Source organism: Aspergillus affinis (assembly GCF_023601865.1).
Source record: "Aspergillus affinis strain CMG 70 chromosome Unknown NODE_21_length_366722_cov_90_171905, whole genome shotgun sequence".
Classification (NCBI taxonomy): Eukaryota; Fungi; Ascomycota; class Eurotiomycetes; order Eurotiales; family Aspergillaceae; genus Aspergillus; species Aspergillus affinis.
Window position 1 is genome coordinate 331962 of NW_026515802.1, and position 19885 is coordinate 351846.

A 19885-nucleotide genomic window follows, 5' to 3' on the forward strand; every position below is an offset into this window, starting at 1 on the left:
GAGATAGAATTATTCGATAGCGACTGGAGTTATTGACAAACTGGTCGATTCTGGAGGCCGTAGCCGTCGTGGTGGTTGAGTAATTTCAAAAATTAGATTCGCGTCGAAGTTGTTTTTTGTTTAGTTATCCAGACCCACTTAGTTAACTGTCATTCTATTAAGCACAATGTCTAGCAAGACAACAGCCAAATCGAGGAAGAAAGCAAGTTTAAACGAGCTGCGTTTCTCTTATCAAAGAATATGTTGGATTCTCCACTAAATTTGGTATGAGATAAAACAAAGCTTCCAGGTTTTATAGCTGCAAGGCTCCCAGTTGCCACATAGCAGGGATTTGCCGCACAGAGCACCAAGTATGACCTGACCATATCAGCACCTTAACTAGTCAAGAACCTACCAATACTCTAGCGGGGAGATATATTTCAAATCCAACAAGCAGAATCGAAATACTAATCATCCATTAATCGGTCCTGTTTGTTGTTCACGATGACGGGGTTTGCATCCCATGACGAACAGCAGCTACGCAGCTCATTCCAAGGCTGGTAGAACCCACGTAACAGGTATAATTTAAAGTTTCGAATCTCCCATTGGCATGCAACTTGTAATTTACAACCGAAAGCAAGTTTGAATTCTATGGTGGCTGAAAACAGGATTAAGCTGTCTGAGTCAGCAGGGTCTTTTGCCGAAGTCTGTCCCAGCGTTGAGAGTATAAAGGGAAGATACACTCGCCTGTTAACATCTGAAATATGTTCATAGGAAGGAATGACGCAAAAAATACCTCGCACCTATTTGCAACATATTTTCAATCATGTGGCGCTTTGGTAAAACCGACAGCTCGCCTGAGGCACCTGTGGCGACGGGCATTCAGGAACAAAGAATCCAAAAAAACAGCCTTGATGTATCCGACCAAATTGCAGTTGTTGGGATGTCCATGAGACTCCCTGGTGGGATTAAGACAACTGAAGATTTCTGGGATTTGCTAATTCGCGGAAAAGACTGCCATGGACCTGTGCCTCCGTCTCGCTACAATGCGGATAACTACTACTGCGAGTCAGGCCGGCCGGGGACCCTTCCAACGAAGCACGGATATTTCTTGGATGACGACATATCGACTTTTGATGCTTCTTTCTTCTCAATCAATGGCACGGAGGCTGCCACTTTGGACCCGAAACTGAGGTTCCTGCTTGAAGTTGTCTGGGAGTGTCTTGAGAATGGCGGACAGGTAGACTGCCAGGGGAAAGATATTGGATGTTTCGTGGGAAATTTTGGGGACGACTGGTCCGAGATCTTGAGGAAGGATACGCAGAGCATTGGAAAATATCACGCGGTTGGAGGGCACAACTTCTCGCTGGCGAATCGAGTATCGTATGAATATGATTTTCATGGGCCTAGGTATGACTGAGCCTTCATTCTTGGCCAACTGCGATTTTTGCGGATACTGACATCAACGAAAGTATGACGTTTGACACAGCATGCGCATCATCATTGATGGCCTTGCACCAAGCATGCCAGGCTCTCCGGAATAACGAATGCAGCGGGGCAATTGTCGGGGGAACAAGCATGATCATCTGTCCCAGCTGCACAGTCTCCATGGGAGTTGCAGGTGCTCTTTGCGGAGACGGAAGATGCAAGACATTCGATGCTAGCGCCAATGGCTATGGAAGAGCAGAGGCTATTAACTCTATTTTCGTGAAAAGATTGAGCGATGCTATTCGTGATGGGGATCCAATCCGGGCCACTATTCGATCCACAGCAACGAATTGCGATGGGAAGACGTCGGTGTTCATCGCGCCGAACCCAAAGGCTCACGAGGATATGATCAAGAGGGCATATAGTTCCGGAGGTATCGATAACATGGGCGAGACGGGATTTTATGAGTGTCACGGCACCGGGACACAACTCGGCGATAGATGTCAGTAAAGGACCAGCCATACCCCTGACCCATTCTTCTTGCTGATCAGTGATAGGCGAGCTATCTGCTGTGGCAAACCTCTTCCAAGATTCGGGAGTGTATATCGGTTCTGTATGCAACAAGGATTTTGAATTCGTAACCGATGCTGACCATATTGCAGGCCAAAGCTAATGTTGGCCACTCCGAAGGCGCCTCGGGGCTGACCGGTCTCATCAAGGCAATTCTCAGCATGGAGCATGAGACAATTCCCCCTCATGCTAATTTCTTGACACCAAACCCCAACAGTATTGACACCTGTCCCGACTTCTAAGAAGCTAGGTACTGACATTTCCAGTTCCGTTTGACTCCAACAACCTGTGGATTCCAACGAAACCCACGCCGTGGCCTAGAGAACGCCTCAAACGAGCAAGCGTCAGCTCATTCGGGATAGGGGGTTCCAATGTGCATGTAAGTCGCAGTCAAATACTGTTTACATTCCAACAAACCTGATAAAACAACAGGCAATACTCGAAGGCCATAAAAGGTTGAAAATACCTGCACCCGAGAAATCGGGACTGCCAAAATTGATAGTCCATTCAGCCCAAAGCTGTCCAGCTTTGAAGAAACGGGTGAAGATCATGCAAAGTTTTATCTCCGACCACCCCGATGACCTGTCCGACATAGCTTATACCCTTTGTCAACGTCGGGAACGTTTACGACATCGCGCGTTCACAATTCATGGTGCCGGGGCGGTGGAAAAGCATCCCCAACTAGTCAAAGCGCCGGAGAGGCGACCACCATTGAATTTTATATTCACCGGCCAGGGCGCGCAGTGGAGAGGCATGGGGCATGGCCTCATGCAATTGGAACCCTTTAGGGCCGAGATTGTTCGAATGTCGGAGGCATTGAAATCGATCCCAAATGGGCCATCTTGGGATCTCATAGGCAAGTGGCAACACAAAAAACCAAAAATCAGGTGAAATAACCTCTGACTATTGTACTACAGATCTTATCGAATCGCAGGATCTTGAATTTCCCATCAACGACCCTGAATACGCCCAGACTCTGTGCACGGCCCTCCAAGTCGGCATTATCAAGGTGTTGTCATCATGGCAGATAAAACCGGATACAGTATTGGGTCACTCCAGCGGTGAAATTGCAGCTGCGTACGCAGTCGGCGCCATCTCGTCTTCAGACACAATCAAGATTGCTTATTATCGGGGCTTTTCGGCAAAGGCCTATCCGCACAATGGCGCCATGGCAGCTGTGTCCATTAGTAAAGAGACCGCAGAAAAATACCTTCAGCCGTCTGTTGTGGTTGCGTGCCAAAATGCTCCTAAAAGTATAACCCTGAGCGGAGATGCGGATGAACTGCGTCTTGTGTTAGACCGTATCAAATGGGACTTCCCGGATATTCGGTTGAAGGTGTTGAATATTCCTATAGCGTACCACTCACGTAAGTTTTTCTTTGGCCGTTTGTGGAAGTCGCGTTAACCGCGAGAGTAGACTTTCTGGATGAGGCTGGCGAATTCTATCAAAATTTACTCGGAGACTCGGTATCCGCAAGTCAAACACCTGTTGGAGTCTTCTATTCAACATCAAAAACAGGAGTACAGACCTGTGCTGACGACTTCGGTCCTTCTTATTGGCAAAACAACCTAACCTCACCAGTTCAATTCCACTCTGCGGTGTCTAATGTGCTCAGGACACAGGAGGATCACGAGAGGACTATTTTCCTCGAGATCGGTCCACATTCCGCCCTCTCTTCTCCTTTGCGGGAAATTTGTGCATCACAGGACAAGGGACCCCAAGCTATTTACATACCCACGGTAGCCAGAGATGAGTCTCCGATGATAGGGTTATTTGAAGCAGCGGGCTGTCTGTACCAGCAGTCCGTGGACGTTGATTTCCTCGCCATCAATGGGTCAGGAACCGTTCTCACGGACCTACCACTCTACCCATGGGATCATGATCAAAAATACTGGAATGAAAGTCGAATGTCCAGAGAGTGGCGACAGCCAAAGTTCCGACATCATGAAATCCTAGGATCCCGTGTTGTTGAATCCACTGATTCGAATCCTAGCTGGCGAAATCTGTTGTCAACAAGCAGTGCCGGATGGATTACTGACCATCAGCTCCGGAGTAAGATCATATTCCCTGGTGCCGGATACGTCTGTATGGCTGGTGAGGCGATTAGACAGATTTCCGGATCCGCAGACTATACCATCAGGCATATGAATCTATTGGAGGCTTTGGTTCTACCAGAAGAATCAGATATTGAAGTCGTCACAAGCCTGGCCATAGTACCCCTGACAGATGCTGAAAACTCCAATAAATATCGATTCACGATCTCATCAACAACGGGCGAGTGCTGGATCAATCACTGCACCGGTGAAGTGCAAGGCGGAAGTGATTACGATCTCTCGGATAAAAGGCAGCTACTCATCGACAAGGACTCCGATCGGTGGAATCGGACACTTGAATCGAATAAGTTCTATTCGGCCCTAAAAGATATTGGCCACGGGTTTGGGCCGTACTTTCGACTGCTCTCCTCCATACAAGCTTCCTCTGGCCATCATGCAGCAAAGGGCACTGTGCAGATGGACCACGAGCTATACCGGACAAGCTACTATGCACAGCATCCACTGATCATTGACCATTGTCTTCAGCTGTCAATAGTGGCAGCAATCAAGGGATTGTGTTATCGACTGGACCACTTGGTTGTCCCAGCTTCGGTAGATCAAATTTACGTTGCGCCAAGCCAGCATGAAGACACCAGTTATGACCTGAAGGCGTTCGCAACGAAGGTGAAGAAAAGCGCCGTTTGTCAGTCTGTGGCCGGGAACAATGGAGAAATGCAAATTGCAATCAGTGGATGTTCTATGATGCCATTAACCAACGAAATAAAGCCTATCGAAATCCAGGAGCTTCACTGGCATCCGATGCATACGTCAATGGTCCCATCAGAGTTGATAAAGGCCCCGCACAAGCCAGCGCATCAGGAAATCTTGATGGAAGAAATAGCAGTGCTCTGCACTCTTGAGTCAGATCGCATTGCTGGGTCCCAAAAGCCTACCACACGGCATATTCAGAAGTATAAAGAGTGGTTAGCATCTCAGGCACACATTTTGCGAACACAAGGATCGGAATTGGTTCCGCAGGCTAGGAGGTGGGCAACTGAGGATTCACCGAATTGGCTCGACATGATCGAAAAGCGTGCTGCACTCGCAGAAACAAAACTGAAGCCTTGGCAGCATCAACTCATCCTCCACGTCTTTGATAACTCGCTCGCCATCTTATCTGAGGATAAAGATCCCCTAGAGGTTTTGTTTGACGGTACACGACTCCGAGAATTTTACGAAGGCTTGCTTACTCCCAGTGACTGTTCTCCGTTCTTATCGTCACTAGGCCACGAGCAACCTGGGTTGAAAGTGTTGGAGGTGGGAGGTGGTACTGGTGGATTCACGACGCATGTCCTTGAGTCCCTCAAAGGTGCATCGAAAGTTCCTTTATATTCGAAATATATGTTCACCGACATATCGGCTGGGTTTTTCCCGAGCGCTCAAAAGCACCTGCAGTCGTTTGCAGGTATCGAGTACCAGGTACTCGATATTTCTTCTGACCCAACGGCGCAAGGTTTTCCCGAGGAAGAATATGATTTGATTGTTGCAGCAGGTGTAAGCCACGTCCCTTGAAGTTCCAACTTCCACCTGACTAAACTATCTAGGTTCTGCATGCGACACCGTTCCTGTCGAAGACTCTTGAGAACGTCCACAGACTGCTGAAGCCAGGAGGAAAACTGCTCAATGCGGAAATCTTCCCCGGTGAGTCTCCATGGTCTTGTTACCATAGAGATTGAAGTGCTAATGCCACTGTAGAGGGTATCCACATGAGCTATATCATGGTATTTTTGTCTCCTGTTTATTACTTTGCGAACAACGCGAGCTAACCCGAGCTTATAGGGAATTATTCCCGGGTGGTGGATTGGTGATCAGGATAATCGTCCCAATCAGCCCTATGTTTCTTCTAGTCGATGGAACCGAGAACTCAAAGCCACCGGATTCACGGGTACGGACATCGTTGTCCTGGACCAGGAGTATCCATTCCAGAAAACAGGCATATTGATATCCACCAAGAAGCAAGAAAAGAAGCCTCCAGAAGATGTAACCTTACTCTGTCATCACGAAAGCAGTCCGGTGGTTCAAAAAATCAAGAATGCTTTCAGCAAAGCTGGTCATCGTGTTCAACTCTGTGCTTATGGAAGTCACAAAGAGTCCCAAGGGGGCATTATCTCTTTGCTCGAAACAGAGGAGCCTTTCTTCAGCGCTATGACCGTGAACAAATGGCGTACATTCCAAACGCTTCTCACTGACATTGACCAATGCGGTATATTTTGGGTGACCAAAGAGACGCAAATCCAATGTCATGATCCTAATTATGCACTCACTCTCGGAGTGGCGCGCACAGTGAGGAGCGAGCTGGCGGTCGAGATGGCAACTTTTGAAGCACAGTCATTCGACAATGAATTTACTGATGCATTGCTAATGGCCTACGGCAAATTCCGTGAAAGGCACGGGGAGACAGACAATCGCGAGTACGAATATCTATATCGTGACGGCAAGATTCATGTCCCCCGCTTCCAATCGGTGGTAGCTGAAAATGAAATTTGTGCGAAGAGCCTCCAGTCAATGGATGCCAGGATGCTATCCATCGGGGCCCCTGGAAGTCTAAGTAGTCTCTTTTGGAAGCCAGTGGCATGTAGACCACCTCGCGATGGCCAGGTAATGATTGATATCCAATATACAGGGCTTAATTTCAGGGTGAGTCAAGTTTTCAGGGTATATCTGAACAAGCCATTTGCTAATCTTCAATATAGGATCTCCTGCAGGCCCTGGGAGCCTTCGGTGAGGATGTGGAATTTGGCATCGAAGCTGCTGGGACGGTAAGCCAAGCATGTCCAAGAGCTGGTTTCGATGTAGGGCAAAGAGTAGTTGTTATGGCACCACAGGGATTGCTTGCTACACGGACTGTAGTGGCATCGAAAAACTGCGTGCCTATTCCAAACAGAATCAGCTTAGAACAGGCCGCCGCGCTATCTTGCGTCTACAGTACGGTCATCTTTGCACTGATGCATCACGGGAATCTGCGCAAAGGCCAGGTAAGAGAGTCTACCTCTTATTTTGTAGCCACGTACTGTTCTAATGGTTTACAGACAATTCTGATTCACTCTGCCTGCGGGGGTGTTGGACTCGCCGCTATTTCCCTCAGCATAATGCAGGGCGCCGACATATATGCCACTGTCGGTAGCGAAGCTAAAGCTGAGTATCTTAATGAGCGATTTGGCATACCCAGAAATAAGATTTTCAGTTCTCGTGACTCGTCATTCCACAGCGGATTAATGAGAGCTACCAACGGTAAGGGTGTTGATATTGTGCTCAACTCTTTGGCAGGGGAGCTTCTCCATGCGTCCTGGGAGTGTGTTGCCAAGTTTGGCAAGATGATTGAGATTGGCAAACGAGATATTATGGGAAACGGATCATTACGTCTTGCCCCGTTCTTGCATAATCGATCATTTATTTGCGTCAGTATGGACGAAATCATAACAGAACAACCGGAGCTGAACCACCAGTACGTGCTCTAATTCCATGGCCTCAGTTATTTCGCTGACAACATCTTGCAGGCTCATCAGTGATGCTTTTCGATACATCGAGGAAGAGCTTATCGAGCCGATTGAGCCTATACGGAAATTTCCCGCCAGCCAGGTTGAAGAAGCGTTCCGCCACATGCAAGGAGGGCAGCACATCGGCAAGGTTCTGGTGCAGATGCCGGCGAGCCTCGGCGATTTACCCCAGGCGACGAAATCAGATCCGCCAAAGTTTTCTTCAGAGGCTGCGTATATGTTGACCGGTGGGCTTGGGGGAATTGGACGTTCCGTTTGCCGATGGATGGTAGATAATGGCGCGCGGGAGCTCGTCTGTCTTTCGAGATCACCGCCGTCATCAAGCAGCGACTTCGTGTCGGAGATAGAAGCTCAAGGCTGTCAGCTGACCCTTGTAAAAGGGAATGTCGCAATTGAAGACGAGGTCAGGGTGGCAATCCAATCCTGTAAAAAGCCTCTAAAGGGTGTCCTCCATTTGGCCATGGTTCTCAGGGTAAGCAAGCCTCTATAACTATACCAGCGTAGCGCTTACAAGGCTAACCCAATTTCATAGGATCGACCAATCACAGAGATGTCTTATGATGAGTGGAGTGCTCCGCAAGAACCTAAGGTATCAGGGGCATGGAGTCTTCATAGGGCTCTTCAGGGTATCGATCTTGACTTCTTCACTCTTTTCAGCTCTACCTCGGGCATTGCTGGACAGCTAGGACAGGCAAGTTACAGTGCAGGGAACACGTTCCTGGATGCCTTTGTCAGATACCGACATTCTATGGACCTCCCAGCGGCCGTGATCGATCTAGGGATTGTTGGAAACATAGGACTTTTCGTCGACGCGGAATATCGCAAATTACTGGAAACCACGTTGCGCGGTTTCACAATCATCGGAGAGAAAGAGATCTTTCGCGCGATTGAGGTTGCGATGATGCGCCAGAAGCCAGACAGTCTCTCTGATCAATATTCCAGTCACGGTCAATTCGCAATAGGGCTTACTCCGCCAACAAAAGAGAATCCACACCATACCCATAGTCTCTTGCAGGGAGACATGCGCATGGGATTATTGAAGCCTGCATTGACACGTGCGCAACCTGTGCGGAACGAGGCCAGCCGAGTCCAGAAGTTGTTTACTGCCATGTCCGAAGATTCAGCGTTTTCGGAACGCGACGAGGCCTTGACGCTGATCCAGGATGAGGTCCTTCACCGATTGAGCTGCTTGTCCGGCTCCAACGAGCAAGATATCGGGCTACGCCAGCCTTTTTCTCAGTTGGGACTGGATTCCTTAGTCGTGGTGGAGTTGCGTATCTGGATCCAGCGAACATTCCATATCACAGCAACAGTGTCGGAAATCATGAGCACGGGTCATGTTGAAGGGCTAACACAGTTGATCCTGAGTCGACTGAGGGAACGATGAGCAAGCTGGCCTCTAAATCTGTGTTTAAGTGATTGAAATGGTACATAAATTGGTCCTGAGCTTTGGTGGATCTATTCAGCGCGCAATCATCTAGTAGCTATTGATATTTTGCATCAAATTCGTGCAGCGCTTATAATGAAAATGTAGAACAGTGTATTTAAGCAGTAACTTTCGAAATTATTATGATGCAGATCTTTATATAGCCTGAAGAACTGAACAATGCTATATTGATAAAACTTTTGACATCGTACTATATGCCTCTAGAGTTTAAGAAAGCAATAGAAAATAAAAAATACATAAATGAATTAGTAATTCGCATTTCCATCCCTAAAGATCGAGAACATTCGCCGAGTTGGATGTTGAAGGGCATCATTAGATCGGACCTACATGACTAGTGACTAGGTAGCCTTCCACTTCATCATGCTACGCATGAGCGTCAGCGTCGGGATATGCGGGTCACTAAAGCCATGATTCGACTTATGCCTCGTGATATTGCTCTCCATGCGAGTACTACATCCACGGCATTTTTGGTCACATGGGAGGATGGCGAAACTGAAGCATTTTCCAATCGGTATGGTCATAGTATAATGTATTACATTGTTCTTCATGAGGAAATATGCGCATCTCTGATGAGCCATCTAGCGCATTCGCACCCAGGTAAGCCTTGTGTGGGTATACTATTGAGGACTAACTAATCCTGAAATGTATTGATACAGCGGATCCACATGATGAACGTGCAAATTGTGGCTGTCTCGAAAAGTTCACAACACAAAGTCAAAATGGAGTCGGGTTCCTATCTCCATCTCTGGATGCCTTGAAGAGGCATTTCCCGATGATTGCTGTGAATCGGAGGGGTTGGTTTTAGGGGTACCCACCCAAAGCGAGTTCTTGGTGGGAGTTACGAAATATCCCTAGGCCGACTGTTCTCCTTCCCCAACTGACACGTGCGGAAAAGAGTATTCAGGTTAGCCAGGGGCCAGATGAGCCGACGCAAAATTTACTCATGGCCCAGCAGATCATGGCCCAACAGGTCATACGGGCTCAAGGGCCAAACGCTAAAAGGACCCGCGAAATAGTTCGCGGGCCATAGAACTGTGGAAGAGTATAATGGTTTATCGCGACGAAGGATAAGATCAATCAGAAACGGGAATGTATGATAAGCTCCAAACATTCGATTGTCACTGACACCCTTCTCACGCTACCCTGCCAGCAGCTAGCCCATAGATGGCCTGGAATCAAGGTTGACTGATAAGTATTCTTTATTTTACTTCAAATTTACTGATGAGATTATTCCTGTGCCCTTTGTACGATCTACTTCATTAGAGACACAAGAGGGGAGCGATCTTTCATATTGCTCTAATGTCACAGGTTCATACACCCATTCGGGTCAATAGCACTGGAATATTGACAAAAGTAATTCATGGACGTCTGGGCTTACGCCTTAAGACGACCGCAGTGCTCGCTTCACTCCTTCACTTTAAACCCTGCAGGAAACGGTGCCGGATGTCCTTGCAAATCTCAACATTGTTGCATGCGCGCTCCTGCGAGTCATGCGCCCTTCGCTCTAGCCACTCATTGTGATCCTTCACGAACGCCTCCATCCGCTCATCGCGCTGCTTCACCAGGGCCTGTTTTTCAGCGCTCAGCATGGTGACATCGGGCTCCGGCACGTCGTTCGACGGTGGGAACTGCGGCTTGCGCGGGATGCGCTCCTCCACCAGCAGGATCTCGAGCGGAGGCCCGGGCAGCGCCTGGTACCAGTACGCAGTGGTGTTCCAGTCGTCGCGCAGGTGATTCGCATGCCCGGATTCCAGAGTGACCTTGATGCGTCGGTTGAAGTGCACTGGATTCGTCAAGTGCCAGCGGTAGCTGACCTGGTAGTTGGGCAAATCTTCTTTGTGGATGATCGTGCCGCAGAAGGGGTACGCGTTCTTTTGCATGCCCCAGCCCTGCGTGAAATAGTCCTCGCCACCGGTGCCATGCATGCTCGGTGGCCAGGTATCGTCGTCTTCGCTCCACCAGGTGCCCTGGAAGTGGGCGACCGAGTGGTTGCACCCGGTAGCAGTTGAACGCAGCGGCGCAGCCAAACTTTTTCTCCTCCGACGGCTTGACCGAGACGGTGAACGGAAGCGACTGGAAATTCGCCGCCATGGAATGGCCCAGGCAAAAGAAATCGCCGATTGGGGCGATCACGTTGGGCGTCTCGGAATCGTCCCAGTACATCTTGATGAGCACCTTGCGGTAGTAGTCGGGGTCATTAATTTCGTAGTTGAGGCCGAGTGCATTGTGAATTTCCATCATGGCTACGCCGGACTTGGAGTAGGGAATCAGGCCGGGCCCAAGGATTTTGCGGCAGGTTTAGACAAACCACAGATGCGTGATGGCGCCAGGGCCTTCCAGGTCCGCGAGCACGATCGACTCGCCGGCCAGCACGACAAAGGCGTCCTCATTGAGGCCCCGATGATCCCAGCTGGTCACCCGAGCACTCCGGGCGACCTTTCTCTTGGCCATGCTTGCGAGGAGATCACTTCCGAGCGGCATTGCTGGCGGAATGCGGACTATTGTGGTGGCAGGAAGAAAGATGATGTGTGTGTGGTTGACCAGGAAGACCTTGGACGACGCACCCGGCATCCTTGCATTTACAGCCTCATGATGCGCCACCAACGGTCTTTCTGGCCTTGATTTCGCATAGATCATGGATGTAGACACGCGGATTACTGGAACGCTTCCGCGAAGACCCCGCGGAGGCATCGGGTCCACCCTCTGACTGACCCACCGAGCCACGTGACGGCTGGGGAGTTCCCCGCATCAGCGGAGGGCCTCTTCTCCTCCGCGGTCTGTACTACTGCTCCCAGACTGACACCATGACCCGACAGCGCGCATCCAGACGTCGGCGCACGACCCTGGCCTGCGATACCTGTCGCTCGCGGAGAACCAAGTGTGATGCACAGAGACCGTCATGTGACTATTGCCAAACCCACGGGATTCCCTGCATCTACCAGGAGCTGCCCGTGGAGCCTCCCAGTCGGTAGGTTACCCTGCCCCCTTCTCTTCCGCGTCACCCGGACTGTACTGAATCAGGTGCACAGGGTCGAGGAGGAGCTGGCGGTTATCCATCAACGGCTCGACCAAGTGATCGACTTGTTGCATCCACCGCTAGAACCTAACGCCGCGAACGCCCATCCGGCCGAGGCACGAAACGAATGCGAGTATTCCGTAGCAACGCAATGTGACTCGCCGTTTGATTTAGCCTCCAAGCTGCTGGGAAATCCATCGGTGATGCATGTGCTTGGGCTGAATGCCGATTTCGCGCAGTCCTTGCTTCGAGGGGAACGACATGCCGAGTCTCAGGGGAACCGAGGAGGCGTAGGAGGCACCCCAATGCTACTGGTACATCACCAGCATGTTGTGAGGTAGGTCGAGTTCTTCTCCATTAGATCACTGTCAACCAATCAATAACATGGTAGTGCATTGGCTGCATTCTCCTCCCGAGCGCATCCCTGGTATCCTATCCTTCCGTCCGACTTTACCTCCGAGTACTTTCGGGTCCTCTCCGGTTCGTTACCTCCCTCCTCAGAGTCTTGCCTTTCTCTACTGGTGGCTGCTGTTGGCCATGTAGTTGGGGACGACGAGGCGGTCTCGGACCCTCCGTACTTTGAAGCGGCACTCGCCTCGCTCCCGAACATCATATCCGAGTGTAGCGTCCGCAGTGTCCAATGCTTGATGCTGGTCGCTTTGTATTACTGTTGTCGGTTGAAGCCCTGTCAGGCGCATGACTATTGTTTGATTGCTTCGTCCAAGATCCAGAACATTATGAAATGGCAAGTCCCCATCCCCGCTAATTACGATTCAATACTAACATGAATCGGTAGTGGCTTGGAGGGCGAGGATCCAGACGCAATAGAATCGAGTCGACGGGCTTACTGGGGCGTCCTATTGCTAGAGAAGTAGTCGTCACTCAACCATTCAAAGCAGGCAACACTGATCATCTTACAGCGAGATTGGCGGTCAATTGGATGTGCCCAATAGCGATATTTGGTCGTTGGACGAATTGGTCCCACTACCCTTATGCCAACGACCATGGCAATTCACACCAGAGAGTACATCACCAAGCATTTCACCTCCTGGTTTCCCCGAAATTCAAGTGTCAATTGACACCCACGTGGAAGCCACGGGATCCTATTTCCTCGCGGAAATCGCCATGAGACGTATGCTCCATCGATGTAACACAGCGGTACAAGTAACGCCCAAAGGAGGCTACATCTATGCCCCATATATCGCGCGAGAGCTGGAACATCAACTCGAGGAGTGGTATCGCCATCTACCCGATATCAACCGCTTTGAGAAGGGCGATGCGTCACAGCCGTTGGAGCTAGTCCGCATACCACCCTCTCCGCTGTCCAATTTTCTCCGAGTCCAGTACTATTGCTGCATGATGTCCATATATTGGCCCGCAGTGCATCAAGCAATGCAGGATGGCGCGCTGCCAGATCTTCTCTGGGACGATTGCAAAAGGTTTCTCGACTCCTATGTGATGCTCACACCGAGCATTGCTGCTGCATTTCAGGATTGCCACGTGAACAGGTGGAATTTATTCGTCAGGTAAGTTCCATTGGGATTCGGAAACGAGGGGAAAATCATTCACTGACCGGAAGAGCTAGTATCTTTCTCACTACGGTGGCCGCGGTGGCCGTAGCAAGCACCCCCTGTCTGAGGGAGCTCTGTTCACCCCAGTTCTATCAATGCATTCTCGCATCAGCGCACGCAAAACAGACCACCTTGCAGAAGAGTCCGTCACTTATGATGCTACAGGGTGTACTAGAGCAGCGGATCTTGGACGCCAACGTGTGAAACAAACTGCCGTCTGAATGACAATACTTCTCTACATTGAAAGGTTTCCGTGGCGTTGTGATACATTATATACATGGAATTGAATACTTATTCTTGACTAACAAACAACCTGTCCCAAACATCTACCCCTTCAATAGAAGCACACCCCTGTTCCCCGATAGAAAAAGCGCTTATGCCCGTAGGGCGAGAATATCTCGGAGAATAAACCGTCGTACCCAAGGCAAACCGTCCGTTTGCAAATACTTCCAAGACATCAGCATCAGAGATGATGCGGATGCGCAGCGTCTCCAGAACCTCTTGAGGCTCGGCCCCCGTTCTGTCTGAAAAGTAGAAGAGTGTAAACGGGCCCGCTTCAGGACAGTTGCGTACATCTTCGTGGTATGTTGACTTTTCCTTGTTGACGCTGATCTGCTCCTGCTGAAGAGAGAAGGTGACCGTAGTACAGATCGACATATCGCTATTGTGGCGAATATGAAAGCCGAATTCCCGGCAGCGCATGCCGTCCAGGGCGACTGTTGCCTCAAGCTCCCAGCTGGGGAATGATGTCCAGCACAGTGTCAGGTTTTCTCCGACGGTCGAGGAGTGGACAGAGACATCCCTTTCCTGGCACACATGGTTACCGCTGCTGTGTTGCCGATTGATTTCTTGGACTGGCCGGACTCCCAGCGTGTGGATTGTAGAAGAACCATCTCGATCCAGAACCGATTCCACCGACTCTATATCAGCCAGAGGGCTACGCAGCGCTCGAGCAACATTCGGAATAGAAAGCAGGAAGACCTCTCGAGGAATGGCTATAGCACCGTTCCATTCCTTGGATTTGGCGTAGCTCGCCGTGATGTTTTCTTCAGGAACCCATGCGTGCATGATGTTTCTCTCAGTGGCGCGGTCGACGAAAGAATTGGCCGCGTACAATGATCCACACTCCAAGTACCCCCCATGAGTATAGTCGAGACAAACCAGCTTGCCTTCCATCCTCAGGTTGCCAAACATCCACAAGAGAGACCGAGTAGTCCTAGGGGGAATGTGTGGCCTAGACTCGAAGTTTTGGATGTGGCATCGCTCGACATCCCCTTCTGCTCCGAGGATGAGACACATGCGTGTATCGCTCTTAGATTTAAGAGTCGGAAGGTTCACGCACTCCCAGTTAACACCGAAGTTCCCGGGCCATTTCTGCGACGGCTAGAATCGTGCGGGCATATCTACCAGGGGACACAAATATTGCCATTCCGATGGATTATCATGAGGCACGGAGTATAAGAACGCTGTCGGCCCATGGCCTTGGGTTCCACCCGCGACGAGATCGTACAGGCAATCATGCCCTCGTAAATGATGTAGAACCGGCCATTCAGCCAAGAAGGGATCCCGAAAACCAGTGACCTGAACGTCATCGGGCTCCCCCAGGAGGATTGGGTTTCCCGAGTACTTCATCCATGTCTTGCCCCCGTCGGTAGATTCGGCCATGGCAAGTCCCGCAGTATTGCGAGGATATGGAGGGGTGCTCCGGTGGAAAGGTAGATGGCGGACTGACGAGTAAATCGCTTTCAAAGATCTTTGGTTCCGGTTGGGAGAAACCATGCAACCGGTAAAGACCCCGTCACAATCATAAGGCTCCCCCAGAATCAGAGCTGGCCCGGTGGAAGAGGTCCAGAAAATGAGATCTTTGCTGGTGATATGACTCCAGGACATCGACTCCCATTCCTTTCCGGGGGGATTGCCTGTAAAATATGAGTTTCATCCAGCGGGGGCATAATGATGAAGCACTGACATTGGTAAAAGAGATGGTATAAGCCCGTTGCTGGATCGTAACCGGGGGTACAGGGATCGTCAATCCAGGAGGCTGTCGTAAAATGCAGAGACGGCCTGGTGTATTCGGAGTCCATGGTTTTGCACTCTTGAGATGAGAATCTAGAATGGAAATAGACGGCAAGATCATGAGTAGGAACTCCCAAATTCTTTCCAGTCCCTTTCACTCGCTCTTCTGTTATAACCGAAAGAAGCCACTTAATTTAAGTTTGCTCAAGCAGAACCATATATACCACGCCTGTCATTGCCAAGCAGGGACGGAGTGTCGCGGAGTGCTCGAGACGCTCCGCGAGGCTAGTGCGATGCCTCACTTTTTTCCCCACGGGGAGAGAATCGCAGATAGGCACGTAGCTGTTGCTGCCACATATATAACCCCACACTTCAACCTTGCGGAGATGGAAACATCATCATGCAAATTTACGCGAGTTTGTATCAATATGGCCACCCGGTACAACACGTCTCATGTACATCAGAAAGGAGTGTTTGACTTGTGACTAGAATTGACTACACTGTGATCAACCCGGATCATAAATGGCAAATCCTTCGCTCACATTGGCGATATATTTTCTGGGGTAGGTCGCCCACCCCCAAACAATCTTCGGGTACTCATCATTGTAGTGATCTGGGTATCCAGTGGTGTCGTGATGCAGGGCTTCGATATCGTGGCAGGGCGTCAATTGGCGGCGCTGCCTGCATTCAAAATGCAATTTGACATTCGTCAGCCTTCAGGAGCCTATCTCATCCCTGCGGGGTATATCTCAGCCTGGAACTCGATTGCCCCCGCCTGTGAAGTCGTATCTACCTTTGCCAAGGTCCCCGCACTTGAGAAATTTGGCCGGAAACCGGGAATCCTCGTGGCAGCGGTAATTTCTGTTGTGGGCGTTCTGTTGCAACAGCTGGCAACAGAATGGAAAATGCACCTTGCCGGAAGAGGAGTCAATGGTTAGTTGTTAGTGCCCTTCGGAAGTTTTGCGCAATCTGATCTTGTAGGAATTGCCATTGGCATGATGTTCGCGATATCTCTCTGGATTGGAGAGACATGTCGACCGGAGCTACGAGGATTTTTCCTGTGCTTCTTCAATGCGAGTATTGTTTTCGATCAATTTTCGATGTTAGTATCTTTGCTTTCTTGGTGGATAGCACATGCCACTGACCTGTGGACCAGTGTTGTCGTCTCTCAAGGGGCTAGCTATGTCAAGGGGAAATGGTCAGTTCTGAGCACAGTCCCTGACGAAACTGGTCTGACCTCCTACCACCTAGGCAATGGTGGCTCCCAATAGTGGCCCAGTACATCTTTCCACGTGCGTATACAATTTAATACGCAAAGATCTATCCTAACATGCCAGGACAGTTATTCTTGTCACGGGCTGGGCTTTCTTCCCCGAGTCACCGTACTGGCTCGTCCGACGTGGAGATTTGACCCGCGCAAAGAACGAATTAAGGTCTACAGATCCAATGATGATGATTTCTACGACACTGAAACCCGACGTATGGAGGGGGTGAGGCGCATTGCTACCGAGATCCAAGAAACAACAGGCCGACAAAAATTCCTGGGAATTGATGTCGCAGCGGAACTCGAATGTTTCAAGAAAAAGAATCGCAAGCGAACGTTTACTGCGATCTTTACTGCAGCTGTCAGCAAATGGTGGGGGCAACGTTTGTGATCGGCTACGCAACTTACTTCTTGGAATTGATCCACGTCAATAATTATTTCAGCGCCTCGATCGTTCTTTACATAGTCATGCTTCTATCCAGTTTAACAGCGTTCCCTCTGACAGAGATTTTAGGACGTCGAACCCTGATCGTCTGGCCACAATTTGCATTATGCTTTATGCTGTTGCTCATAGGCCTCCTAGGGTGTGTTCCGGACCAAGGGAAAGCGGTTTGGGGCATTATCGTTTTTATATATGTGTGGGCAATCATATTTCATATTAGATTCGCAGGAGTGGTTAAATACAAGAGTTTCGGAGTTCTGGGAAGCGTACTATAAAACAATCCGCGGAAGGTGTCGTGATCCCCAATACTCTGTAGTCCTTAAACCCCTAGTCCAGAGAAACGTGCCGTACTACTACACTCGATAGCACGACAGACCCTCCACTTACTTGGAGAGCCATCCCATCTGCTGTCTCATCCGGAAAGATAAGGTCGGAAATAACGACCTCCCCCTTTCCACCAAAGACTTCCACAGAGCAGGTATCGACCAGTACTCTAATTCGTACCACCCCCGATGCATCGGGCTGCAAAGGAGCACTATGAACACCGCCTGCTGCCGCGTCGTACGATATATCTCCACTGGCCGTTCGATCAACTGACAGTATCGCGGTGGACTGCTTGTACTGGATGACTGTCTGTTGTGATCCAGCTTTTCGAACTGCTAATGACAGAACAGTGTCTGCTTGTGGAATGAATACAAGCTCGATATCCAATGCGGTCCCAACAACGGACGAGAGAAGGTCCTGTCCCGGTGTAATTGTCTGGTTTTGAATGGTTTTCAAAGGCGAGCCAACGGTCAAAAGTTCGCTGACAGGCCACTGTATAAAGGTTCGTACATCATTTGTCTGTTGCAGTGCTAGAGTCCGAGGGAACGAGAGCATTCCTTTCCAAGTATTGGTGGGTGGATTGGCTCCGTAGCTGTTAGATATGGCCGCGAGGATTCGTCGCCCATCCGATCCCGGCACATTCTCCCAGCTCATTGCGCCGTCGAAATCACGCCCATAGTCAAGCCAGAGCTTGGAAGTATCCACCGGGTCCGCTTGAAAGATCTCGCCGTCAAATGAACCTGTCAGGGCGAAGACACCATTCCCACCAGCTGGAGACCCATTTGCGGGAGTCAGGATCAATACCCAGGTGGTCTCATCAGTGCCTTCGATAGGCAGCTGAAACATATCCGGCACCTCCCAACCAGTGATATCTGAAGGCAAACCGGGTACCTGGGCTGTTCCGAGATCGCTCACCCACGTCCAATCCTTGGCATCAGTAGAGGCCCAAAAAGTGATTTTATTCTGCCCACCGTGGGCAAGGATCATCACCCACTTCCCAGATCCCTCATGGAACAACACCTTCGGATCGCGTGTCTCCAGTCCCCCAGTTATATCATGGGGTGCCTCTTGCGCTGCCGAGATAATAGGGTTACCAGGGAACTTTGCCCAATTCATTCCCAGATCCACGCTATAAGCAAGGCGTTGGTCTTGTCTTCCATTCGATGGGTAATATCCCGTATACCAGGCCAAAAATGGCGGGTTTTGAGAGGTGCCCAATCCTGATGCATTCTCAGAATCGTAGTAGCTGGTCCCTGTGAAGGCTTGGACACCGTCCTCGCTTGTTATCGCGATAGGCTGGTGGGACCAGTGGAGAAGGTCGGTACTGGTTGCGTGACCCCAGTTCAAATTGCCCCAGACATTGGCCGATGGGTTATGCTGGTAGAAAAGATGCCAGACTGAGTCAATCTTGATGAGGCCATTGGGCTCGTTCATCCAGTTCTTTTCCGGGACGAAATGGAATAGTGGGCGATAGTCCTCGGCCAAGGTTTGAGTAGCAAGAAGAAGCAGAGTCGAAATGATCATTTTGGAAATAAATTTGTTCCAACGGATTGAGATGAGAAGATAGGGATGATCTGGTTAATGCACATAGTCCACTGGTCATACGGGTTGTATTTATAGCTCAACTCCTCAACCACACACTCTCATTTACCCGCGGTGTATGAGGTATTTACGCCTGACTACATTGTTGATGGTGTATAGTATACAATCTTATTCTTCAAGGATAGCAGGTAGAGTGTTCGAAAAGAAGTAGAGATCTACAATACTTATATACTTGAAACCTGCTATCCTGAAGTCGTGTCTGCCCCACTTCGCGGAGAGCGTGGGCGTCTTCCGCGAGGGCTCCGCGATACAAACGCCGAGATTCCGTCTTAGATTCGCAAACCCCACAAAGCCCGAGACTACATTTTACCCCATGGGACAGCATCTTCACACAGACGCCCTATTTGGGGAACCCGAGGATTCTAGAAGCCTGCTGTGACTGAAACTGCGGGGAGGAGAGCTTCGGTCACAACTCCGCCTGTCCGCGAGAGTTGCTAAGACGAATCTGCACTTGCTCAATTTTTTCAATGCCCCTGAATAGACGCCCTGTAAAATTGCTACCGTCTGGAGTCTATAACCCGCGGACAGACAGAGAAATTCGGCTCCAACCACACATTCATTTGCCCATCTGTGCAATACTCGCGACCTCCAAAAGTCAGCAACTATGAAGCTCACCACCGCCCTGTTTTGGCAGT

The 19885-nt window shown here is 49.9% G+C and overlaps 5 protein-coding genes across 5 annotated transcripts; 2 read left to right on the forward strand and 3 right to left on the reverse strand.

The window, feature by feature from the left end:
* Positions 1 to 805: 805 nt before the first annotated feature.
* On the forward strand, positions 806 to 8955 carry KD926_004624 (type I polyketide synthase; the record flags this gene model as incomplete). Its single annotated transcript, XM_053098085.1, has 16 exons — positions 806 to 1389; positions 1452 to 1909; positions 1965 to 2020; positions 2070 to 2193; positions 2244 to 2356; positions 2410 to 2775; positions 2912 to 3344; positions 3395 to 5565; positions 5616 to 5712; positions 5767 to 5792; positions 5851 to 6708; positions 6765 to 6830; positions 6897 to 7046; positions 7101 to 7516; positions 7569 to 8040; positions 8101 to 8955. 16 exons carry the CDS (start codon positions 806 to 808, stop codon positions 8953 to 8955), a joined length of 7245 nt encoding a protein of 2414 aa, XP_052958102.1.
* Positions 8956 to 10427: 1472 nt separating this feature from the next.
* KD926_004625 (uncharacterized protein) lies at positions 10428 to 10895 on the reverse strand (the record flags this gene model as incomplete). The annotated part of the gene is made up of 1 exon (XM_053098086.1): positions 10428 to 10895. The coding sequence occupies one exon, from the start codon at positions 10893 to 10895 to the stop codon at positions 10428 to 10430; it is 468 nt and encodes a 155-aa protein (XP_052958103.1).
* A 43-nt stretch (positions 10896 to 10938) lies between these two features.
* On the forward strand, positions 10939 to 13806 carry KD926_004626 (putative C6 transcription factor; the record flags this gene model as incomplete). The annotated part of the gene is made up of 6 exons (XM_053098087.1): positions 10939 to 11541; positions 11736 to 11983; positions 12045 to 12368; positions 12423 to 12692; positions 12952 to 13557; positions 13617 to 13806. The coding sequence occupies 6 exons, from the start codon at positions 10939 to 10941 to the stop codon at positions 13804 to 13806; spliced, it is 2241 nt and encodes a 746-aa protein (XP_052958104.1).
* Positions 13807 to 13893: 87 nt separating this feature from the next.
* On the reverse strand, positions 13894 to 15686 carry KD926_004627 (glycoside hydrolase family 32 protein; the record flags this gene model as incomplete). Its single annotated transcript, XM_053098088.1, has 3 exons — positions 13894 to 14985; positions 15055 to 15521; positions 15572 to 15686. The coding sequence occupies 3 exons, from the start codon at positions 15684 to 15686 to the stop codon at positions 13894 to 13896; spliced, it is 1674 nt and encodes a 557-aa protein (XP_052958105.1).
* Positions 15687 to 17651: 1965 nt separating this feature from the next.
* KD926_004629 (glycoside hydrolase family 32 protein) lies at positions 17652 to 19172 on the reverse strand (the record flags this gene model as incomplete). The annotated part of the gene is made up of 1 exon (XM_053098089.1): positions 17652 to 19172. The coding sequence occupies one exon, from the start codon at positions 19170 to 19172 to the stop codon at positions 17652 to 17654; it is 1521 nt and encodes a 506-aa protein (XP_052958106.1).
* Between the last annotated feature and the right edge of the window lie 713 nt (positions 19173 to 19885).